The 26,597-nt window shown below is 42.9% G+C and overlaps 1 protein-coding gene across 6 annotated transcripts in view; it reads left to right on the forward strand.

Moving 5' to 3' along the window:
• Window positions 1-26,597, forward strand: part of LOC137436726 (nesprin-1) — a 344,176-nt gene that overhangs the window by 139,248 nt on the left and 178,331 nt on the right. For all 6 annotated transcript variants that reach the window (XM_068130758.2, XM_078786725.1, XM_078786724.1 and 3 more), the window contains 6 exons: window positions 3,187-3,665; window positions 7,525-7,657; window positions 7,840-8,022; window positions 11,827-11,976; window positions 12,126-12,302; window positions 12,862-13,017. In XM_068130758.2, coding sequence (XP_067986859.2) covers window positions 3,187-3,665; window positions 7,525-7,657; window positions 7,840-8,022; window positions 11,827-11,976; window positions 12,126-12,302; window positions 12,862-13,017 — 1,278 coding nt within the window. The remainder of the gene's footprint in view (window positions 1-3,186; window positions 3,666-7,524; window positions 7,658-7,839; window positions 8,023-11,826; window positions 11,977-12,125; window positions 12,303-12,861; window positions 13,018-26,597) is intronic.

A 26,597-nucleotide genomic window follows, 5' to 3' on the forward strand; every position in this document is an offset into this window, starting at 1 on the left:
CCAGGAATACAGTGTAGATATCCTAATGTATTAAGTAAGGCAATTCTATGTGTGTAGATCTGAAAATCAGAGGAAAAAATAGGGCTGGGCCCCACTAAATTGTGCATATGTGGTGGTGGTCAGGTCATGGGAACAAATCAACCATGCCTCCCCTGTGAGATGGGAGGCGACTTACAATTTTCGCCTGTACACGTGCAACAGGGCAAGTGGTTTACTGACCCTGCTGCACACAGGGGATTATTAACCATGGCACAAAATATTCCCATATATGCTGGCCCTTGCTCGACATCACATAGAGAATTTGAAAGGGTTTATCTTCATATCTGAAGAAGGCCATTCACATGAAACATGCAGAACTGCCTGGTCAATTAGTGTATAGTGCACAAGACTGCTGCCCAGAAAGCAACTACAGATAGCAATAATATATATTCACCTGCGGAAATCTGTGAACAAACGGGACATGCATGACGCATGTGAGCCCACGGCTCTCTTCATACAATCTGCGAGTGGTTGCAAAATTTGAATATTGTTGAATGTATGCAACAAAACACATCCGATACAAGTGCTCCGCAGGTGAGTGTCATATAGGAGTGAGGTTCGTTTAGGAATCCTTTTTTCATTGTCATGCACTATCTCTAAAGGGATTACAAATTTAACCATCATTTTCAGCGCTGAATTACATTAGTGGGGAGTTTTTCCCAACTTTTTCTTCTATCTCAGCCTATAAATTGTTGTAAAAGAAATAGCATTTCTTCCTCCTCCATATTTATAAGACACCAATTCAGGATATGTTATCATGATGGTATGTCACCACCTGATTGTTTCTTTGTGTCCTCCCCTATTTTGTCACCTCTTTTCCTGTCTGTTACTCCCTTGCTTATAGTGTCAACCTTGGTCCACATTGCCCCACTATCAGTATGTTGCCTTTTTCCACATCATCTTTAGCAGTATAAGAGGTATAAGAGCATCACATGGACAATACGAAATTAAGTTCTTGATGTAAAGTGCAACTCCGCTGCCAGAACAGGGTTCAGGCATGTCGAACAGGAGGAGACAAAAGCCAAGGAGAGACACGAAAGAGTTGGGGATGTCCTGTGGGAATGATTCTCTTAAACAGATAATGTCCGGTTTATCAGCTGTGGCCTGAATTGAGAGATGTAAGATTGTAGTGGAAGTCTCTGGTGTTTGAGGTCCACACATTTAGGGATATGGGAGGAGGTGCTGTTGGCAGGAAGGTGGCAAGGGGTTGTGGGAACTTAAAGAAGGGGTGTGAGAGCTTGGAGAGGTTGGAGGAAGCTGGGAGGGTATGGGGCGTGGGTGGTAAGCTTGGAGGGGGCGGGTGGGGGGAGGCTGGGTGAAGGTTGAAAGAAGGGAAAGATGGAAAAGGGGAGGTGTGAGGGAGAACCGAGCATTTGCGAGTTTGACAGGTTTGAGAAAGAAACTATGTGAAGAAGAGGAAAAACTTTGGCTTTTTTGAAGCGAAGAGTGGGAAATAAAATGGAAAGTTGAGAATCGTGGCAAATGAACACTTTTGATAAAGAAATGTTGAATGGGGGCGCATGTCAGAGCAGAAAGAATCGGCACGTTCACGAGTTGAGGCCTTGGGGAGTAGGCCCGACAGTGGTCACAAGGACACAAAATTCAATAATACTCACCAAGAAGGTATGATTAAGAGATGGAAAATTTGATGAAAACACAATTAACAACACAGGGATGAAACAAAATCAAAAAGACACGACGGATCCGGGAAGGAAATTCAAAGCACGTATGAAGCAATGTCCAACATGCTCAGAGTTGAAGATTCCCATGTTTGAGGTCATTTTTTATCCATATTTCTAATAGAAACTTGCATAAAGCGTGTATGTTTTGAAAGAGCACCAAAACTCAAAATAACATTGTTTACAAAATAACATCAAAAAAGCAAGATGTGCAGTAGTTGACGGAACATAATTTCAGTGACACATCAGAAATGCCTCAAAATGTATGCATGAATGCATACTTTTGATTGATAAAATACACATCCTGACATATTTATCACCTCGTGCTGCTTTTTCCAACTCCCACCCCAACGTAGACATGCATTACATGCCCCTTTTTCTCCAAAATCTAGGCTCAGCAAGGAGCGAGGTGAGAGAGTGAAATGGAGTGAAGCCATTGGCACGTCATCGCAAATCTCCATACTTTCCACCTAAATCAAAGTTGAACGATGGCAAAAAGTTCCACCCGGAATGACCCAATATCAAATTTAGAGTTAAAAAAAAAGCTTCTCTTTTAATCACTGTGACAATAAGTTCCCACCCTTTGGGGCATGAACTCCAAAATCAAAAAATCAAAAAAAACTTTACATATTTCATGCATCCCCCAATGTTGATTGCATATACAAAGTTTCATTAAAAATGTTTTAATATGTGCTCGGAATTGCATTTGTTGGTATTTGACCTTTTGACCCTACCCCGTAGCCCCAGGGGTGGAGCCAAAAATAATACTGCTCTCACACCTTGTCATGCGGTGATCATAACTACTAATTTTGGTGAATTTTTGCACAACCGTTTAAGAAGAGATAGCGTGACGGACGGACGGATGGATGGACGGACAGACGTGTCCAATTACAATATCCCCCGTTGTTTTTTTCCCAAAAAGCGTGGGGATAATAAGGGAACGTGCTGACAATGAGGCATTGGAACAACACGCAGATATATTAAGTGCTTTTGTGTGTGATTTGACTGAGCACTGTTGCCACAAGTGTGCTCTCTACATCTTCTGCTTTTGGGTTTCTCTGGGTGATATATTTTTTTTGTCCATCAACCATTTCAAAGAGTTAGCATCCCTTACCATGCACCCACCTGCTTAGCATGCCAAGTGGTCATCTCATATCTGCCACTTTCATGTTGAAGAGCCACTAGAACTGACTGAGTGTCTGCATTGGAAGCCACCTGAGAGTATGATATACTCACGTTTTGTTCTTGATGCTCAGATTTTAATGTTAAGGTTGTAGTTTTTAAACATAAATGATGTACACACATTCATACCAGCATGTACATAGTATGTAGACCATTATACAATATAGTTCAACCATTTTTATTGGTTTTTTCCCTGACATTTTTCCCAGTCCTAACATATTTCCTAATATTTCACCTGAAGTCAAACTATGCAACATTTTTCTTGTTGTTATTTCTCTTCTTGTAGCATTTGAAAAATAGCCTGGATGAGCATCAAGCCAAGCTTTGCCGAGCCCTGGCATATGGAAAGAAACTTCGCCATTTAACATCCAAGATTGTGCATGAAGAAGCGGATCATAAATCCGTAAATGCCTCAAGGTGGAAGAAGAATTTGGGTTGTAGTAAAAATGGAGAGGATGTCATTTTGCAGTCGAATGTCAACCGTGATGATCAAGAAAAGGAGGAGAGCCACAAGGAGGACATTTTGTCGGAGTTGAACACAGAGAACAATTTGGAAAAGTTGGAAAGAGTTGCTCTTGGTTTAACATCTGCAAATAGTAATGATTGGGATGGTGCACCTTCTGAAGCAATGGCACTCTCTGGCAATTCAGTGCCAATCCGGCTGGAGAAGCAGCTTGTGCAGCTTGGCGAACGGTGGCTAAACTGTGGCAGCACCGTAGGCCGAGAGCTCAGTCGCCTTGAAGCACTTATCACCCATCTCATCAGGTACTGATGGCATCTGCCTATTTCATTATTCAGTAATTATATAAGGAACGTTGATGTACTCGAAGGAGGGGGCCATTTGGCCCATCATTCCTGCAACATATTAACATCAAATTATTTCAATCTCTCAGTTTATCAATTTAAGTTTACTGGGGAGTGGGGTGGGAGGGATGAAGCAGGCAGGATAACAGTGGACAGATGTAGGGACGTTACCAGTGTGTTATAAGAGGGTATGTCAATAAATATGGTAAATTTTATTTTAATAGTGCATGTGTGTAATGTGTAGTAATGCAGGTGCAAGTCTAAGTCATTTATTAAACCACCTAGTACCTGATATCCATGTGTGTGGTGCTGGTAATCGTGCTGTAAAGGTGGCTGCCCCACTACAAGGGTGCACTGTTATGGAAAAGCGGTGTCATCGGGTGCTTGCTTAGTGAAGGTTTCAAACCGTCTGACATTCTTAGGAAAATGACTGCACAGCATGGTACGACCTCCATGAAATGGAGAAAAGTGTACGAATGGTGTTGGCGGTTTTGAAAAGGATTTGAGCAGGATGGAGGAATACTCTTATTCGTGCTAAGACACCCTATTACCATGTTCTAACTCTCCTCTTCTTCTTGCTAAGACACCCTATTACCATGTCCTAACTCTCCTCTTCTTCTTGCTAAGACACCCTATTACCATGTCCTAACCCTCCTCTTCTTCGTGCTAAGACACCCTATTACCATGTCCTAACTCTCCTCTTCTTCTTGCTAAGACACCCCATTACCATGTCCTAACTCTCCTCTTCTTCTTGCTAAGACACCCTATTACCATGTCCTAACCCTCCTCTTCTTCGTGCTAAGACACCCTATTACCATGTCCTAACCCTCCTCTTCTTCGTGCTAAGACACCCTATTACCATGTCCTAACCCTCCTCTTCTTCGTGCTAAGACACCCCATTACCATGTCCTAACTCTCCTCTTCTTCTTGCTAAGACACCCTATTACCATGTCCTAACCCTCCTCTTCTTCATGCTAAGACACCCCATTACCATGTCCTAACTCTCCTCTTCGTCTTGCTAAGACACCCTATTACCATGTCCTAACTCTCCTCTTCTTCGTGCTAAGACACCCCATTATCATGTCCCAACTATCCTCTTCTTCGTGCTAAGACACCCTATTACCATGTCCTAACTCTCCTCTTCTTCGTGCTAAGACACCCTATTACCATGTCCTAACCCTCCTCTTCTTTACTCCTTCACTCACCCAGCCATTCATCCTTTCACTCACAGCCACTCTTTGCTTCCTATCAGTAATTCAGTTTTCAATCATTTAGCTATTCTACCAGGCACTCCACAAGCCCTCTCCTTAGTTAGCCAATAGCTTTCTATGTAGTACCGAATCAAATGCTTCCTGAATGTATAGCTACGAAAAGCGCTGCCATTCCCTCATCCACCCATTCAGAAACTGCTTCAAAAACTCCAATAAATTTGTTAAACATGATCTCCCTTTATTAAATACAGTCATGTGAAAAAGTAAGTACACCCCATGTAAAGTTTTGACTTTTTCAACATATTTCAACATACAGCTATTTGATCTTCATTTCAACAATATTGATAGATAAAGGTGATATAATATAACAAATATCATGAAGCATTTATATTTTGTTGTCCATTGTATAATTTAAATAAACATAAATGCAAATTTCGCACGTGGAAAAAGTAAGTACACCCCTACATTTATAACTACTTCAAATACCTAAAATTAGAATCAGGTGCAACAGCTCAGGTGCAAATGATTAGAACATCGTTAGAGAGGATCTTGGAGGAACCTGTCTTATTTAAATCTCAGACATTTAGTTTGGTTTGCTCTTTGTTGTTGAAGTGTGCGGCGTCACCATGCCGAGATCAAAAGAACTCTCTGAGGCCTTCAGAAAGAAGATTATAGATGCCTACGAGTCTGGGAAGGGATTTAAAAACATCTCCAAACAATTTGAAATCAATCATTCGACTGTCCGGAAGATCATCTACAAGTGGAGAAGATTCCAAACAACTGCCAACTTGTTCAGGCCAGGCCGCCCCAGCAAGTTCAGCCCGAGATCAGACCGCAAGATGCTGAAAGAAGTCTCGAAGAACCCCAGAATGTCATCACGGGACCTACAGGTAGCTCTTGCCACTGTTGATGTCAAAGTGCACATGTCTACCATTAGAAAGAGGCTGCACAAATTTGATCTACATGGGAGGTGTGCCAAGAGGAAACCTTTGCTGTCCAGAAAGAACATCAGGGCAAGACTAAAGTTTGCCAATGAACACCTCGGCAAAGACCAGCACTTCTGGAACAATGTGCTCTGGACAGATGAGTCAAAGGTAGAGCTCTTTGGCCACAGTACCAGAAGACATGTTTGGCGAAAACCAAAGACAGCATTTGACCACAAGAACCTGATACCAACTGTAAAGCATGGTGGTGGAAATATTATGATTTGGGGCAGCTTTGCTGCATCAGGACCTGGGCAGCTCACCATCATAGAAGATTAATTAATTAATTAATTAATTCATTCATAGTGATTCATTCATCACTATGAATTCTTCATTGTACCAGATGGTGCTTGAGGATAATGTGAGGCAATCTTTCGGAGAGTTGAAGCTCAACCGAAGGTGGACCTTGCAACATGACAATGACCCTAAACATACCAGTAAATCCACCAAGGAATGGCTGAAAAGAAAGAAATGGAGGGTTCTGGAATGGCCAAGTGAAAGCCCGGATCTAAATCCCATCGAGATGTTGTGGGGGGATTTGAAACGAGCTGTGCATGCAAGAAACCCCTCAAACATCATACAGCTGAAAGAATTCTGCATGGAGGAGTGGGCAAAAATTTCTCCCAGTCGATGTCAGAGACTGGTAGACAGTTGTGAGAAACGCCTACTTGAGGTTGTTTCTGCCAAAGGGGGCAATACCACCTATTATAGCCAAGGGTGTACTTACTTTTTCCACATGCGAAATTTGCAGTTATGTTTATTTAAATTATGCAATGGACTACAAAATGTAAATGTTTCATGATATTTGTTATATTATATCACCTTTATCTATCAATATTGTTGAAATGAAGATCAAATAGCTGTATGTTGAAATATGTTGAAAAGGTCAAAACTTTACATGGGGTGTACTTACTTTTTCACGTGACTGTATATGCTGACTGCCTTTGATTCATTTAAATTTATTGAAATAATTCCCTATCTGATCCCTAATTAACATCTCGAGCATCTTCCCAAAAAATAAACTAACACGTCTCTAGTTCACTGATTCCTGTCTTGATCCTTTCCTAAATCACGGTGTTATATTTACTACTCTCCACTACTCCGGTACCTGTTCCTTCTCCATTGAGCTGTTAAATATATTAGTGAACATCTCGCTTATCTGCTCTGCCTCCTCATGCGATGCTGTCAGATGCATATTATCTGTCCCAGAAGGTTTATCTTCTCCTTGCTTTGCTTGCTCTTTTTATTTATTTATTTTTACTTCCTTTATTTACTCCTACCTGAAACTCTATAAAATAAAATCTCTTCCTCACCTCCTTGATCGATACTCTCAGGTAATGGCAATTCCCCTGTCTCTCTTTTGTAAATGTTGAAGCAAAATACTTGTTTAATAAGCCTGCCATCTGACTGTAATCACTAACCAATCTTCATGTGCTATTCCTCAACGGGTCCACACTTGTCTTAACCTGCCCGTTACCTCTTATCCCTGAAGGGTTTTTTTTTATTTTTTAACATTTTGAAAAACAATCATACTCGTACAAGCCTTATATGTTCTGTTACATGCTTATTGTCTATAATTTGTCCCTAGTTTTCGTATTAATATCATTGTCAACAATCAATTGCTAGATTTCATCGAGACTCAGCTGAGCTCGGGGAGTGGCTCACTGACTCCCTAGCTCGGCTTGAGCACTGGAGGCGAGAGTCTGACTCTGTGGAGCAGGATTTTACCATAGCCCGATCTCACCTGAATTCATTTGTGGTGAGTTCCCCACCCATCTCCAACATCTCTCAGACAAAGGTTGAATGAAAAAAAAAAACCCTTTTAAGTGAAAATGAAGATTTGCAACAAAATCATGGAAATATTGTACACCAGAAATTAAATTGCAGAATTGTAACAAGTGTTGAGTGTCGAAATGGCTTTCTCGCTTCTTCTTTTCTAAGGATTTCATGAGAGAAGTAGATGAGAAATCTACATTTAAATCATCTGTGGTGAGTACTGGAGGTCAACTGATGAAGTTGAAGGTCTCCGACTCAGCGAGCCTTCGCACACAACTTGGCCAGGTTGAGATGCGATGGTCTGAACTTGTGAGTCAGCTGCCGTCGGTTCAAGAGAAACTGCACCAGGTATGCATTGTTGACAATGGCTTCGCATGTTTGAACTGCTCATTCTGATGTGCTGCCAACAGAGTGTACAAAGTACAAATAAAGTACAACTTCATTCAGAGGGGATCTTTAAAAGCTTGCCTGTGGATGTTAACAATTTTGTGGCAAATTATTATAGACTGATAACATGGCCAAACCAGAACGGCACTCAGTAGAGAGCATACCTCCACCAGGCTAAACAGTTTACATTTTGTATCCCATTGATTGGCCGAATCTGAATCCGGACCTAATCAAAATCTAATCGGCTTGTTCTTGTCACCTAACCAACTCATCTACCAAGTTTAGTCATAACTCGTCCATAACCTTTTAAAATATCATGTTATATATCGCTTTTCACCCGATCTCTCAATGGTGAAGAATCACCTAAACATTAAATAATTCTCGTATCCGAATCCATATTCAGATCTTCACCAAAATCGAATATAGTAGTCCTTGTCACACACCTAACCAGTCCACCAAGTTTCATCCAAATCCGTCCATAACGTTTTGAGATATCCTGCTATATATCATATTTGGCCCTATCTCCCAATGGTGAAGAATGACTTAAGAAATTCTACTAGCTGGATCCGAATCTGGATCTTTACCAAAATCTAATCATTTCGTCCTTATCACATACACGAGCTCTCTGCAAAAATTAATTTCGAATCTCTCTACAACCTTTTTGAGATATCTTGTTCACAGACAAATAGACAGACAGACAAACAAACAGACAGTGGTGAAAACATAACCTCCATCCATCTTCAGTGGCGGAGGTAATTATAACACAGGAGGAATACTAGGTGCTCACCTAGTAGAATAAACAGTATACTGCACTGACTAAAGGTATTTTAAACCAATTTCAATGGTTTCTAGAAGACGGGGCAGCATGTAGAATCATACTAACATAATCATGACTTTAAACAAACAAACAAAAAAATACCTATTTTGGGGGGCAACCCCGAGACCCCCAATACCTCCTCAAACCCCAATTTTTCCAATGTCTTGAACAAACATTGGTACATCACGGAAGATGAAGTTTGTGGTGAAGTTTCATCAAAATCGTGTGCGTAGGTTCTGAGAAAAAAAGCAAATACCTGTTTTGGGAGGCAACCCCCCCCCTCCCCCCATAAACACCTTAGACCCCGATTTTTAAATGCCAGGAACTAACTTTAGTACAACATGGGTGATTAAGGTTGTGGTCAGGTTTCATCAGAATTGCATGTGTAGTTTCTGAGAAGAAAGCAAATACCTTTTTGGGGGGGCTACCCCCCCCCCCCCCATTGATCCACAAAGGGGCAGATTTTTCTTTTATGCCATGAACAAGTGTTGGTACATAACGAGTGGTGAAGGTTGTGGTGAAATTTCATTGAAATCGTGTGTGTAGTTTCAGAGAAGAAAGCAAATAACTATTTTAGGGGTCAAACCTGGACCCACTTTAATCCCCTGTAGACCCCCAAAGGGGCCGATTTTTTTTTTTTTTAATGCCGTGAACAAACTTTGGTACATCACGGGTGATGAAGGTCGTGGTGAAGTTTCATCGAAATAGGGTGTGGAGTTTCAGAGGAAAAAGCAAATTCCTATTTTGGGGGTCAAACCTGGATCCACTTTGACCCCCTGGTAGACTCATTTACACTGATTTTTTTAATGCCGTGAACGAACTTTAGTCACAACACAACAAATATCATTTGTACCAAGATTGGTCGCAATCCCATCAGCGGTTTCGGATAACAAGTTGCAAATGTTGACGGACGGACGACGCGCCATCGCATGAGCTCCCCCGAACTTCGTTCCAGGTGAGCTAGAAATTATCTTATCCAGATCCAAATTCCGATCTTCACCAAAATCTAATCAATTCATCCTCATCGTACACCCAACCTGCCCACCAAGCCTCGTTCGAATCCATCCATAACTTTGAGTTATTGTGAGAACTACTGTATTGTTTTTGGCTATGTCTCTCAATGGTGAAGAATCACTTTTAAAATTATAGGTTCCAGATTCGTATCTTCACCGAAATCTAATCAATTTGTCCTTGTCTTCAACCCAAGTTGTCCAATAACCTTTTTGAGATATCCTGCTCACAGACAGACAAACAGACAGACAGACAGGGCTCTACCATGGTGGTGGAGATAATAAGCTTTGGCAAAAGACTAAAATGCTGTGGTGGATTAAATTGACAAATACAAGGAAACCTATTTAAGGAGAAAGACTTATTCTGCCCATAAATCACTTAACTAACACTACAGGCCAATAAATACTACATGATCGGGCTGGCAGCCCCCATGAAGCCAATAACTCCATCGTTTTTCGATGTCCAACACATCCCGAAAGCACCTCCGGGAAAAACTCACCCAGCCAGACAACACCGGATATCCGGATATCCGCACATCCCTCCCCCCTACCACCCCCAGACAGTGCCGGGTAGCCCCTGCTAGTGCGTTAAATAAATGGAATGTCAATATAAGTTTCAGAGGATGCTCCAAATGTCTTCATTCTATGTATGAAATTTATTACAAGAACTGTAAAAGAGAATCGTATCACAAATTGGCTGATATCAATTTAAAATTGGCTTGATTGAAATAAAAGTTATATACAAGATTGAGACTCATGGAAGAGTGAGGAATTCAAAATTTAAAAAACAACCAGTTATATAGTAAGGATATTACAATATGAATTCTAAATGGTTAAACCACCATCGATTTGATCCTACTATGGAGGTTCAACACAGAGCATCTTTGGGCCAACAATGGATCAATGGATCAATGGATCAATGGATCAATGGATCAATCAATGGATCAGCTTGGATCACTTTAAATATTAATTCATGTTAATTTTAGCCGTGTCGCAGACGCTGCTCATAGAGTGCCCTCTGCTGCTGCTGCTGTTGTTGTTGTTCTTCTTCTTCTTCTTCTTCTTCTTGCAGAGAAGACAAAACCTCAAAGCTCCACCCATTCTGGAAACCATAGCTCCACCCATCCTGGGAGAGCCTTCATATAAACAAATATCCACCATTTTATTAACTCGCATAGCTTTGAGGCCTGTTTTGTAGGCCCGTGGTGTCTTCCTCTCTCACACAGTTTTATTTCAAATCAAATTCGATATATCATTTCATTTTTCACAGACGCTAACATAGTTTTAGACTCGGTTGAAAAAAAACTGGAAGAAAATCCAATGAAAGTTGCCCTTTATAGAACGAAATGAATTCTCAAAGGCCTGTAACTTCAAGTCCATTGAGATTTTTTTTTTTTTAATCGCGGCATGGTCAGTCATACACCGCCCGAAATAAGAGACGGGAAAATGCCGAGATATATATATTTTGTTTAAATCGTGGCATGGTCAGTCATACACCGCCCGAAATAACAGACGGGAAAATGCCGAGATATATTAAAAATTCGTCCATTTGATGACAATCGTCACGATGAAATATTTAATTTATACGTCGTCACAATAATGTGGAGAGAGGAGCATAGCTTCGTTCACATGTCGCCACACACGGGAAATTGCCGAGATATATTTTTTTTAAATCGCGGCATGGTCAGTCATACACCGCCTGAAATAACAGCCTGAAATAACAGACGGGAAAATGCCGAGATATATTAAAAATTCGTCGCTACACACGGGAAATTGCCGAGATATATTTTCACTTTGCACAAAAATAACATCAAGTAATCGAATCAATAGGAATGTCCTGTGCCTATAACATCGACGTTATAGGCACAGCTGCCTCTAGGCATTGTGTAACATCGACGCGGATTTTGTTTTAATTAAAACTTTTTGTACTTGTTTCAGCTTCAGATGGACAAGTTGAAATCACATGAGGCTTCAAATGAGCTGCTTGGCTGGATTGAGTCCACAGAAGCTGAGCTTCGTGCAGAGGAGAAGGAAATGGAGACTGCAATGGGTTTGGAACAAATCAAAGTCTATCTTAATAAGTATAAGGTATGCTGTCCACTTGTGAATCTTCCAAAATGATGGCACAGCTGAAAGATTAGTTTGACATCATGTAATTTGTCCCATACAAGATAATTTCATAAGAGATTGAGTTGGAAATCAGAAATGTGATGCATAGTATGGGTGTTGCCGTGCAGGGTAAACAGCTGTTGACACAACGTTGGCAGCTCACCCTTGATGCAGTAAACCAGGCTTTGGGCCATCAGTGTGGACATGATGCAGCCAATCAGCGGCAGGAGCAAATTGCCTTTGCTGAGATGCTGGGAATGCTGAACCATCGATGGCATTGCCTGCAGGGACTCCTGGCTTCCAAGGTAAGCCACATACGAGGTAATCGTATGTTGAGAATGGATTGGGATTTCAACATCTTTAGGAGGTGATTAGTAAATAATCCTACTATATTAAATAAGGCACTTTTCTGTATGTGTGTATGCGTGTGTGTACGTCTGAAAATCTTCTTTTTTTTTAAACAGAAAAATAAAGGGGGGGAGGTGGGGACGACTTCCGATTTTAGTCTATGCATGTTCTACAGTACATGTAGTTTACTGACCCCTGCTGCAGACAGGGGGATTTATTAGCCAAGGCACAAAATGTATTTGCAAAGCGAATTACAAAATTCCTGTTTAAACTGTGAGTAACAAGTGGTCTGGTCTTTTTGGATGTTTGTTGACACCAGGTTACTGGTGAGATATATATGTACAAGTAGTTGTAGTTTTTTGTATCAATAGTTGTAGTTTTTCACACACAATGTAGCACTTCAGCAAAAATGCAATCCATTGTGTGTATGTGCCATTTTCTATTTACTTGAAAGTTGTTCCGCTAGTAAAAAGAAAATCTACTTGCATGTTTATCTGACTGATAATCTCTGAACAGGTGCAGTTTCTGGAGGGTCAATCTGAGACTTGGGATGAGCTAGAAGCCCAGGCACGTCACCTTGACGATTGGCTACAGGCCCAGGCTCAACAGGTGGAGCAGCTGCCTGTGCTTAGTGAACCTAGAATGGCTTTTGATGCACTACGAGAGTGTTTGGTGAGGAACTAGGCCAAAGTTAACAATGCGTTTTGGTCTTTGTGACACATTTTCAATTAGATATGATTATTATGACAGGGTTTTTAAATCCTTGAACATGCTGCTGAAGATGTCCTGATTTGATGTTTTTGCACTTTTATACATAGTTAGCTTTGTGCCATTTGAGTGGTAAAATAAAATCTACAAATGATCTTTAGTGTAACATCAGTATTGATTTGGAATATATCTATATATATATATATATATATGTATATATATATATATATATGTATATATATATATATATATATATATATATATATATATATATATATATATATATATATATATACACATGGCAGGAGGGGGGTCGGGGAGGTCACGGTTTTTCGGAACGCTGTCCACGATCTTCACGCACGCTCGAAGTTAAGTCATTGTTCACAATTGTATTTTTGTCGAAACTGTATTTATCTTACGTGTGTGTACCTAAAGTGCGTCCCTTGGAAGATTTATCGGTGTTAATCTTTCATACTTGTATATAATGGTCGAGTATTTTGTACCGCGGTAAATTGCAGCCTAGTTCTTGAAGATTCCTACCTTGAGGCTTGTTTTCTCTCAGTGGTCGATTGTGGTCCTTCTACTCTCGTTCTCTCAGTCTTTTCCCAGTCTTTTCACCCCATACCTCCTTATTTAAATTCTTAACTAAAAAAACAAACAAGAAAAAAACAGTTCCTTCTTTTCGTTCGTTTATTCTGCGACCACGTATTTCACCCCCATGCACCCCCATTCACCCCCATTTTCACGCCATTCCCCAGATCTGTTTTGCCCTGTTATTTTTGCTGACATCTCTTCCCCTGTTCACGTGACTCGTGGTTGTTCCTCGAGGCTCCCTTTCCCCGTTGGTATTTTTGTGAATATTAGATTGTTCTTCACAGTTCTGTTTAAATATGTTTAAACTTTCCCCTGCAGTGTTTTATTCAGTGGTATATTCCAACACGCTGTTTTTCTTCCTATTTAAAAGGCTTTTTTCAATTTCCTCTCCAACTCAATCCACTTCAAAAAAATATTCAGTCTTATAATTCTAAATCACTACATGCTCCAAATTCAAATTCATTCCACCCCTCCTCCATCGTTCTTAAACGGATCTCTAACTTGAAAATCACAATGTAAACCCAATTTGTTATCAATGTTCGTCTTTCATTATTCACCCACTTTCTAAACTCCCCCCTTGCCCCTCCCCTCCAAATCTTCCCCCTTCCCCTCCCCTCCAAATCTTCCCCCTTGCCCCTCTCCTCCTAAACTCCCCCCTTGCCCCTCCCTCTCCAAAACTCCCCCCTAACTCCTCCCCTTCAAAACTGGGTGTGGGTTCCTCTCTCACCAGTCATGGCACCTCAGCAAAAGACTTCTGTGACTCATTGGGACTTACACAATCTGTCAATTTCCCGACCCGGATGTCAGTCAATGGAGTATCTTCTCTTCGAGAGTTGGTTATGACAAACTTCCCTGCAAATGTCTGCTGCTCTTCTTCTGCTCCAATCGGTTCTTCTGATCATGTGCTTGTTAAAGTAGACATCTCTCCGGCCATTCTCAGAGAGCCTCCTCAGCGCCGACGAGTCTGGCATTTCACTCAGGCTGACTGGCACACCAGTGGCACGGTCTGCAAGCAGCCATCAATCATCTGGACTGGTCTCCCATCTCTACTGCCTCTGCCATCAATTCTTCCTGGGAATTCTTCCAAAGCAAACTGCTCTCTCTCATGCACAGATTTATCCCATCTCGTCTTCAGTTGTCTTGCCCTTCCTCCCGTCCATGGTACACTGAATCTTGTGGTGAGGCAGTTGCCCTGAAACAACTTGCCTTTGCCTCTTGGAAGGCAAATCCAACTGAAGGCAATCTCAGTTCCTTCCACCAAGCTCGGAACAAGTGTGTGTCTACCCTTCCAACTTTCACCTTCATCTCCCCCAACCTTCTGCCTCGCTCTTCCCCTCCTCAAATAACACCTCACTGTGCCTCACCCAATCTCCATCAAACCTTTTGTCCACCCCATTCTTCCCTTTCTCCAAGCTATTCTGAAATCTCTGAAATCTCTGACACACCTTCAACAGCTCTCCCTACCTCTTACTCCTCTTCCACATCTTACCCTACCCCTCCCCCCCTGTTCTGTACCCAATGCTCCCCCTTCCTCTTCATTAACGGTATGGACCTCAAACATCCGGGGCCTTCGCTCAAACTTGACTGATCTCTCCATACAGGTTGCTTCTGACAAACCAGATGTGATCTGCTTAACAGAAACTTTCCTCCTTCATGATGTCTCTGATGCCTTGGTATCTCTCCCAGGTTACTCCCTCCTCCGGTATGATAGACCTGAGCCTCGTCCTGGAGGTGGGGTTGCTATCTTTATAAAAAAACTCTCTTCCTCACTCACCCTCCACTGCCCTCTCTCCACCTCACCCCCAGGAATACCTTTGGCTACGGCTTCCCCTTCGCTCCCACCTTTTGTTCATATGTGTGTTGTACTGTCCACCAAACAGTGATGACTCCATCTACATCTCGCTGTCTGATAATATGGACCAACTTCTATCTACCCATCCCAACTCTCTCTTCCTCATATGTGGTGATTTCAATTGTCACCATGCCAGTTGCCTGGGTGTGGGTACCTCTCTCACCAGCCATGGCTCTTCAGCAAAGGACTTCTGCGACTCACTGGGACTGACTCAATCTGTCAATTTCCCGACCCGGATCTCAGTCAACGGAGCATCTTCTCTTCTGGACTTGGTTATGACTAACTTCCCTGAAAATGTCTGCTGCTCTTCTTCTGCTCCAATCGGCTCATCTGATCATGTGCTTGTCAAAGTGGACATCTCTCTGACCATTCTCAGAGAGCCTCCTCAGCGTCGACGAGTCTGGCATTTCACCCAGGCCAACTGGCACGGTCTTCAAGCAGCCATCAATCATCTGGACTGGTCTCCCATCTCTACCGCCTCTGACATCAACTCATCCTGGGAATTCTTTCAAAGTAAATTGCTCTCTCTCTTGCACAGATTTATCCCATCTCGTCTTCAGTTGTCATACCCTTCCTCCCGTCCATGGTACACGGAATCTTGTGGTGAGGCTGTTGCCCTGAAACAACTTGCTTTCGTCTCCTGGAAAGCAAATCCAACGGAAGGAAATCTCATTTCCTTTCACAAAGCCCGAAACAAGTGTGTGTCCACCCTCAGGAGAGCCAGGAAACAATATCTCACCGTTCTCAAGACCGAACTCTCTTATCTGTCTCCCTCTTCCAAATCCTGGTGGCGTCTGGTCAAATCTGTTTCTGGTGTTTGTTCCCCCTCCATCCCCTCCCTCACCTCAAACGGCTTAACGGCTGACTCCGCACGTGAAAAAGCTGAATGCCTCAACTCTGTGTTTGCCTCTAAATCTTGTGTCCCAAACCCATCCCTCTCTGTACCCACCGTACCCAGTCGTACCCAGCTGCTCCTGGACTCTGTGACCTTTCCTCCTGACAAGGTGGAAAAGTTTCTGTCAACCCTGGACTCTGATTCTGCAACTGGTCCTGACGGCATCAACCCACGGGTCCTAAAATCATGTTCTTCCGCTCTTTCACTCCCTCTTTCTGTTCTCTTCACCCTCTCTTTTGCTCAAGGTCATCTGCCATCTGCTTGGAAATCAGCCAACATCACCGCTTTGCACAAAAAAGGTGCAAAAACAGGATCCCAGCAACTACAGACCAATCAGCCTTCTCCCAATTATCAGCAAAGTCATGGAATCCATCATTGCTTCAGATATGAAATCTTTCCTCTTCTCCAATGGCTTGATCTCTGATCATCAATTTGGTTTCAGACCTGGTCACTCTACTCTGGACATGCTGCTTCTGCTTTCTCAACAATGGATGGAGGTCCTCAACGCCAAACAGGAAATTAGAGCTGTCTCCCTTGACATTTCACGTGCCTTCGATACGGTCTGGCACCCTGCTCTGCTCACCAAACTCTCCTCCTTTGGTATCCATGGAAATCTCCATGCATGGCTGGCAGACTTCCTCTCTGGTCGTAGTCAACGTGTGGCCCTGAATGGGTTTCTCTCATCTCCTCTTCCTGTTCAGGCTGGAGTTCCCCAAGGTAGTGTTCTGGGCCCTGTGCTTTTTCTGGTCTTCATCAATGATCTCTCTGACTCTCTTGAAAATCCTCTCTATCTCTTTGCTGACGACTCTACTCTCTGTCGCTCCATTCCTCATCCCTCAGATCGGCAGTCTGCAGCCTCCTCACTCTCTGCAGACCTGGACAAAATCACAGACTGGGCAAACAAATGGAACATGTCTTTCAATCCTGATAAATCTCACACTCTTACGATGTCTCTCCGAAAAGACCGACTGGACAACCCTCCCATCCACTTTCTGAATAATCCTCTCCAAGAAGTTCTGTCACTCAAGCTTTTGGGTGTCACTATTTGCCATGATCTTTCCTGGGAAAACCACATTTCAAATATGGCCTTCAAAGCCAGTCGCCGACTGGGCATCCTCCGTCGTGCGAAGTCCTTCCTTGGCACACCTGAGCTCCTCACCACATACAAGGCTTTCATCCGCAGCTCTATGGAATACTGCTCTCCCCTCTGGTCTGGTGCTCCTGCCTCACACCTAGCTCGTCTTCACGCTGTTGAAACCAAAGCGTTCAGAATCATTGGAATCTCCCGCGATGAAGCTAACTCCAAGGGCCTTTCACTCACTCACCGCAGGCAGGTTGGTGGTCTTTCCGTCTTCTACCGACTCCTCTCTGGCCTTGCCCCCCCAGCTCTCCCTGGGCTCTGTCCCCCAAATATTCCTACAGGTCGCACAAGATCTGCCTGCAACCCTCTTATGGTTAAACTGCCAAAATCAAGACTTTCTGCTCACCTTCACTCCTTCATTCCTCTTTTCTCCCACCTCTGGAACAAACTCCCTCACTCTCTTCAATCCCACTCCACCCTCCAGGTCTTTAAAACAGCTGTTCACCACCATCTCTTATCCTCCCCCATCCAAAACCTTGATCTTTTCTATCCCTGCTAATTTCGGTCCCCTTTTGTTTTATACCTCTCCCCCCCCCCCCCCCCTTCCCACGCCTCCTCCCCCCAAGCCCTCTCCCTCCCACACTTCTCCCTGCTCTCAAATGTTGTGGTTGTGTGCTTCCCCTTCTCTCCCCATCTTGTCTTCCGCTCCCTCTTTTGTATATTTTGTTTGTCTGGTTGATTTGTTTGTGAAATAAATGTTAGCTCTTTCACGAGCCTCGATTCAGTATACAAAAACAAAACAAAAAAAGAAAAGAAAAAAATAAAATCAAATAAAAAAGACCGACTGGAAAACCCTCCCATCTACTTTCTCAACAATCCTCTCCAAGAAGTTCTGTCGCTCAAGCTTTTGGGTCTCAATATCTGCCATGATCTTTCTTGGGAAAACCACATTTCCAAGCTGGCCTCCAAAGCCAGTCGCCGACTGGGCATCCTCCGTCGTGCGAAGTCCTTCCTTGGCACACCTGAGCTCCTCACCACATGCAAGGCTTTCATCCGCAGCTCAATTGAATACTGTTCCCCCCTCTGGGCCGGTGCTTCTGCCTCACACCTAGCTCGACTTCACGCTGTTGAAACCAAAGCTTTCAGAATCATTGGAATCTCCTGCGATGAAGCTAACTCCGAGGGCCTTTCACTCACTCACCGCAGGCAGGTTGGTGGTCTTTCTGTCTTCTACCGACTCCTCTCCGGCCTTGCTCCCCCAGCTCTCTCTGTGCTCTGTCCCTCAAATATTCCTACAGGTCGCACAAGATCTGCCAGCAACCCTCTTATGGTTAAACTGCCAAAATCTAGGCTCTCTGCTCACCTTCACTCTTTAATTCCCCTTTTTTCCCACCTGTGGAACAAACTCCCCCACTCCCATCAATCCCACTCCTCCTACCAGGTCTTTAAAACAGCTGTTCACCGCCATCTCTTATCTTCCCCCTTCCAAAACCTTGATCTTTTCTTCCCCCGCTAATTCACCCCAGATACACTTTTTCGAAATTCCAACTTCTTTCCTGGAAGTCTTTGCAATGTCCATATGTTTTATACTTCTCCCACCTCCCCCCAAACCCTCTCCCTCCCACAGTTCTCTCGTTGTCCCTGCTCTCAAATGTTGTGTTTGTGTCCTTCGCCCGCTCTCCCAATCTTGTCTACCGCTCCCCTTATTTTGTGTTTTATGTTTCGGTTTGTGTCGGTTTGACTTTTTGTGTGATTAATGTTAGCTCTTTCACAAGCCTCGATCTTGTATCCCCAAAAAAAAAAAAAAAATCACAGCCTCATGACGTATGGATAGGATCACGGGAGATGGGGGAGATGCCAAACAACCCAACCTGACTTTCGTTCAAGCTGTAACAAGACAACACTGTATAAGCAATACAGTTAACTTTGCTAAATCCTCTGTAAACAACGCTTCGTAAGGAAAAGTTGTCCTCAAAAGATTTCTGGATTAGCTTCATCTGGGCTGAGTTTCTGCATCATAATCTAGTGACTGGAGGTTCAAATCTTGACTATGATGCATGGCAAATCAATGGTGAATAGTGATGGCTTGTTGGTGAGGACAATCGACTCAGATAATCTCAGAGGTTGTGGATTTCAAATCCAGCTGGAGGCAGTGGTGTTAAGGATTTGGATTTGAGGCTTCAGTAAACCGAGTTAGTTTCAGGAGAACTGTCACACCATTATCGGATTGGAAGTAAAAACCCAGCTGGCTCACTGATGACCCTCAGGGTTTAATAATCTGCCTGTCCTATCTGATCTGGCCTACAGACGTTAGTCCACTCATTGTGGTTGACTCTTATTCCTTTCCGTTGTTAGAGAATTCCATATTAAATGCCAAGTATGTATATATAGTAATGACTTGCGGTTGGGATTAAAATCAAATGAATCCATCTTGAGTTCTCCAACCTTTAATGAGCAAAATAAACAACTGCTCGACGTTTCGATCAGCAACACGAACTAACGTGCATCCACTGACGTTTCTCAAGAGTAAAGAAAAACAATTATATACCCTCCCTTATATAAGAGAAAAAGGGGGGGGGGTGGATTGGGGACATCGAAACACCGATCAACCACCAATGATCGAAACGTCGAGCAGTTGTTTATTTTGCTCATTAAAGGTTGGAGAACTCAAGATTGATTCATTTGATTTTAATCCCAACCGCAAGTCATTACTATATATACAGACTTGGCATTTAATATGGAATTTTTTTTTTTTCTTGACTTGGGTTTACTTTTTTAACTCAGTATATCAATCTGGTGAGTTTCTTTTACACTTTGGTGATTTATTTGTTAAAAGAACCATGTCACTGATTGTCTGTCGCAGCAAGAAGTCAACAACAGGATTATATCACAGGTGGCGTGGCAAAATGTACGGACAGGTGCATTTGATGATTGGCTTTACAGTCGGGTATACAAGGGTTGTTGCGTTCTGTATTAGTGGAAAACAACTGCTGCACGTCTCCAAAAGTTATTGCCGCTTCCTCTGGAGATGGTCCGTCAACTCGACAATGCTGTTTGTCATGGAGTGGTGGCTTTATGAAATTACGGCATGAAACAGCGTGCTATTGCTCGGCAGTATGGCATCACTCAAGGTCAGGTGTCAAAGATCCTGAAACGAAATGCTCAGAGGGGTGTCCCTACTCCAATACCGAGGCCAGGACGTCCCCGCAGAACCACAAGGAGGGATGATCGCCAGCTCCACCGGTTAGTCCGCAATGGCCGTACCAAGTCAGCTAATCGGCTTAGGGCTGAGTGGCAGCAACTGACAAATGTGCCTATATCCAGAAGGCTAGTCAACCAACGACTGGTTCAAGCAGGTTATCGTGCCAGGCGTCCCCTGAGAAAGCCACGCATGAACAGACAACACCGCCAGCGCCGATTGCAGTGGGCCAGAGAGCACCGTCAATGGCAGCCAGGACACTGGAATCACGTGATCTTCAGTGACGAGTCTAGATTTCTGGTCTATCGTCAGGATGGCCGCGTCCGAGTGCGCAGACAAGTGCATGAAGCCTACAACAAAGATTGTATAGTGCCAAGAGTCCAAGCTGGAGGTGGTGGGGTGACCATTTGGGCTGCTTTTCATGCGGGGGGCAAAACTGACCTGGTTGTTCTGAATGGAAACCTGAACCAGTTCAAGTGCAGGGCCATTCTGGAAGAAACATTGCTTCCATTTGCTCATGCAGCCTTGAGGAAACTTTGTCTTCCAAGATGACAATGCACGGCCTCATCGTGCTCGCATGATCCAACACTTTCTTGCTGACCATGGTGTAGAGCATATGGAGTGGCCTGCCATGTCCCCGGATATGAATCCGATAGAGAACTTGTGGGCAGAATTAATGCGTCAAATCGACCACTTGGACCAGCAGCCGACCTCTGTGCGTGAATTGCAGCAGGCTATTGTCACTGCATGGCAAGCGATTCCTGTCCAAACCTTGGCAAATCTCGTGAACAGCATGCCTCAATGTGTACGTGCTCTCCTGAATGCTCGTGGGGGTTACACGAAGTACTGAACTGTAATTTTTCTGTCCGTAATCCCAGTCGTAATTTAACTTTTGTTTTTGTTAAAAAAAAAATTGGCTAATGTGCAAAATAAAGAGATACTTCTGGAAAACGTGCAGAAGTTTAACACAGTACTGTCCATGAATTGAGTTCGATATCAGTTTACATCACTTTCAAGGATCAATTTATTTGCTTCGAAATGTCAAATGTGGTTTTTGTTTCTTTTAAAGGTCACATTAACAAAATCTATAATAATTTCAACATAATTCCAATGAACTTTTGGTTCTAAGACATCTTGAAAAGTAAGTTCACCCCCACAAAAAAAATATTCCATACTAAATGCCAAGGCTGTATATATATATATATGTGTATATATATATATGTGTATATATATATATGTGTATATATATATATATGTGTGTATATATATATATATATACATATATATATATATATATATATATATATATATATATATATATGCAAGTTGTCTGATTGAGGTAAAGATCGTAACCACAACATGTACAAGGCGGAATGATACCTCATTGAAGAGCTATTGGGTCCAGGCAGTGCATGAGGTGGTTTAAAATTATTGTTCTTCATGCAATCTCGAGTTATATTCATTTTTGTTGTGCACATGGTGTATATGCTCAGTCATTGGTTTGCATACATAGAGGAAGTTAAAAAAACTATTCAGTCAATCTGTCTATATCTATTAATATATCGAAACATATAAAACCGAAAAAACACAGTTGGTGAAGCCGTCCGTCCTGTACATACTATTGGAATGTACCTTTCAATCCTTTAGACTGCTGATGCTCCTTAGACCTTTGAAGACCCTTAAGCCCCTTCAATACCCAATACCTCAAAGACCCAGAGAACCCAAAAGACCCTGAGGACCCAAAAGACCCATAGGATGTAAAATACCCAGAGGACCTAAAATACCCAGAGGACTCCAAAGACCAGGAAGACCCAAAAGACCTCGATGACCCAAAAGACTCTGAAGACCATTAAATACCCCGAAGACCCTTAAATACCCTGAAAATCCAAAAGACCACAAAGACACAAAAGACCCCGAGGACCGAAATAGACCCCGAGGACCGTTAAATACCCAAAAGACCCCAAGGACGAAAAAAGCCAAAATACTCCAAAGACACAAACACCATGAAGACCCTTAAAGACCCCCGAACACCCAAAATACTCTGAAGACCCAAAATACTCCGAAGACCCAAAATACTCCAAAGACCCAAAAGACCTAGAGTACACAAAAGACCTAGAGTACCCAAAAGACCTCGTGTACTCAAAAGACCTAGAGTACCCAAAAGACACAGAGGACCCAAAAGACCTCAAAGATCCAGAGGACCCAAAGGACTCCAAAGACCCTTAGAGAACCTGAAGACCCTTTTGACTCTTTAGACCCCTTTAGACCTTTCAGATCCAAAAGACCCCAAAAACCCTCAGGAATTTCCACGGGCCCTGCCATTATGCTGTCAAAGGACATTCCTGTGAAACTCCCGAACTATTCCACACTCTATTGCAAACGAATTCCCTTAAAACAGCTTTGTGGAAGCGGGTTATCTGCCAGTGTGTATACCAGAAAGTAATGTCGTTTTTCAAAGAGGAAGACACAGCTTAAAAAACTACATTACTTTCCGGTACACCTAATATATTGTCCTGTCACCAGCGATTAAGACAGTTGGATGACGGATAGCCGAAACAGTTTTACTCCCGAGGCGGCAGTCGAAAATGGCAGTGATTGCGCGCGTGAGATGGAAGGATGTGAGGCGTTTACCTGAACGGAGCACACAGGTTTATTCTGAAACAACAAAACACGCAAACACAACCAAGAAAATGCAACAATAATGTATTTAATGAAAACAAACCAATGAATTAAAATGAGTGCTGAGGTAAAAACTAAAATCCTACTGTGAGACGTGTCCACACACTGATTCACACCACACGACAAAGGAAAGATAAAATAATATAAAAAATGTCCTTTTTAGTGCACTTATGTAACTGGTCCCAATTTGCTTTCTGTAAGGCCAGCGGCGGTGGCGAAGTTCAATGTAGCCACTCACGCGGGAAGCGCTCCAAAGAAAGATGGCTCCACAGGCAGGAGTCAAGTCCCGGAGACTATTTTTTCCACTGTCAGGGAGGGACAGCGCGCCTCCAGCTCCTCCTTAACGGCCGCAATAGCCTCCTTCTCCAAAGCGCCAAAAGTCCACACAGCACCAGCGCAGAAATCACACCAAAAAGGGCCAGCCTTCTTGCAGAGAGAGAGAGAGAGAGAGAGAGAGAGAGAGAGAGAGAGAGAGAGAGAGAGAGACACAGACACAGACACAGACAGACAGACAGACAGACACTCCCCATGCTCGTCTCGGCCAATCATGACCTTCAGGGGCGTGGCCAACCAGCTCTTTCTCCACCTCTCCATCACACCACCCCAGGGCGTGGCCTTTTTCCTTATTTGGTCCTTTTGGCGGGGCTTACTTTGATTTGCTCTGCTTGGCTTCTGTCGGAGATTGTTGTTATTTAAAGGAGGTTTTCATGGCCGGCCTTGTCAGCAAAACGTAAAGGGAAAATCAAGTACTGGGGAAAATTAGACTTAATCCCTCCACTAATTAGCACTGCTTCACCTCTTGTGTGAAGACACATAAACAATCTTAAGCTACAGTTTCCCTACTTAAGTGCATCAAGATTTCTCCTACGTGTCCACGGTTCATGCTACAATTATACAGTCCTACCTTCCCTACAGTATCCTCTCACCTACCCCCATAAACGTAACAATATACACTACCGGTCGAAAGTTTTAGAACACCTCAATTTTTCCAGTTTTTATTGAAATTTAAGCAATTCAAGTCCAGTGAATAACCTGAAATTGTACAAAGATAAGCAGTAAACTGCTCATGATTTTAAAAAAAACTTTAGGTTAGCAAAAACGGGAAAATAATGTAAATTGCACAGTTATATTGTAAAAAAAAGGCCTCCTCAGGGAACAAGTAATGGGTTAACAACTTACAGCTGTTCTGCAGCAATGTAAGTAAATTAAGCCTTGAAAGTTGATGCAAACAATTCCTACAGGTGTTCCAACCTCTGCTGATTACTTGATTACAATCCCCCTGTCTGTATGAAAGCAGTATTGGAACAGACTGTTATTACACCCTCTGAAGCATTATTTGGACAATATTGCACTGCAGGAAGTAGTATATTGGAAACTGGAGAAAACTCTGACAGGAAGAGGTCTGGCAGACCCAAAGCCACAACAGAATCAGAAGACAAGTTTCTGAGAGTCAACAGCTTGCGTGATAGGCGGCTCACAGGACAACAGCTTCAAGCACAGCTTAACACTGGTCGAAGTAAGCAAGTCTCAGTTTCAACTGTGAAGAGAAGACTTCGAGCTGCAGGTTTGACAGGTCGAGTGGCAGTAAGAAAGCCATTGCTAAGATGGCAAAATAAGAAAAAGAGGATTTCCCGGGCCATGAAGCACCGCCAGTAGACTACTGAAGACTGGAAGAAGGTCTTATGGACCGATGAAACAAAATTTGAAATCTTTGGTTCATCACCCAGGGTTTTTGTATGCTGTCGAGTAGGCGAAAGGATGGTTCCTCAGTGTGCGACACCAACTGTCAAACATGGAGGAGGAAGCGTGATGGTCTGGCGCTCTTTTGCTGGATCCAGAGTCGGCGACTTGCACAGAGTGACTGGCACCCTAAACCAAAAGGGCTACCACAGCATTTTGCAGCGCCATGCAATACCCTCTGGTATACGCCTAGTTGGTCAGGAATTCATCCTACAGCAAGATAATGACCCTAAACACACCTCCAGACTATGACAAAACTACCTTCGAGGAAAAGAACAAGACGGTACGCTTCAAATCATGGAATGGCCAGCACAGTCTCCAGACTTAAACCCCATCGAGCTTGTTTGGGATTAACTGGACAGAAGGGTGAAAGCAAAGCAACCTACAAGTGCAACACATTTGTGGGAACTTCTGCAACAGTGTTGGGAAGAACTCCCCGAACAATATTTGATTCCCATTGTAGAAAGAATGCCACGAGTGTGTTCGGTGGTTATATCTGCAAAAGGTGGCTACTTTGCCGAGTCAAAAAATTAAATTAAATTTTGTTAAACAAAATGATTCTATGATTTCTTTTTTATCTCCAATTGTTTATTTGTTTCTATGCTTAATTTCAGAGTACATTGAGACATTTTTAAAAAAAACACCTTTAGAGGCCATTTTTCCCCGCAAAGCGGGGGTTGGCCTTTTTCGGGGACCGTGGTTGTTGTTGTTTTTCGGTCCCCTTTTTGAAGCAATGTTTTACGGCCGGATGCCCTTCCTGCCGCCAACCCTTTTTGTCGCCTTTTACGACAAGCAGGGAATTACCAGTGAACTGGTACTCAATTAGCCGACCTCGGAAGGATGACAGGCTGAGTCAACCCCCCTGGCATTAATTCAGCGATCGACCGGGATTCGAACCCAGGATCCTAGGATCCTAAGCTGGCACCCTTGCCGCTGGCCCAACACCAGAGACATTAAACTGCGTAAATTTCAATAAAAACTGGAAAAATTAAGGTGTTCTAAAACTTTTGACCGGTAGTGTGTGTATATATATGAATATATATATATATATATATATATATGAATGTTATTTGTCTCAAATTAAGAGTAGGTGAGTTATTACCTGCACCCTTGTCAATTTTCAAATGATTGCCTGCTTCAGTCGAATGTCAAGCCTGGCCAACCGCTTTGTGAAAAACTTGGGACAAATCCTTTTCTTGGCCACCCTGACAATTAGGTGGGAATAATTTGGTCCGTTAAAGAAGTACATAGTTGATTGAAGTCGCAAATGATTTCTGACAAGCAAAATGTTTTGGAAATGCAAAACATATTGTGCCTCCAAATATATTTTATCAAGAATGCCATATCTCCACCCTCAATGTGCCATGTATATTCCACACAATCAATTCATTTACAATGCCTGTACGGCTGACGAGGGCAGTGTAATGCAAAAAAATACCACTTCAAGAACAAGACGACCGTATTGGGGGATGTTTTTAGTTTTGCTTGGAATGATCCGCAACAA

Source organism: Myxine glutinosa, chromosome 11, assembly GCF_964187855.1.
Source record: "Myxine glutinosa chromosome 11, kmMyxGlut1.1, whole genome shotgun sequence".
NCBI lineage: Eukaryota > Metazoa > Chordata > Myxini > Myxiniformes > Myxinidae > Myxine > Myxine glutinosa.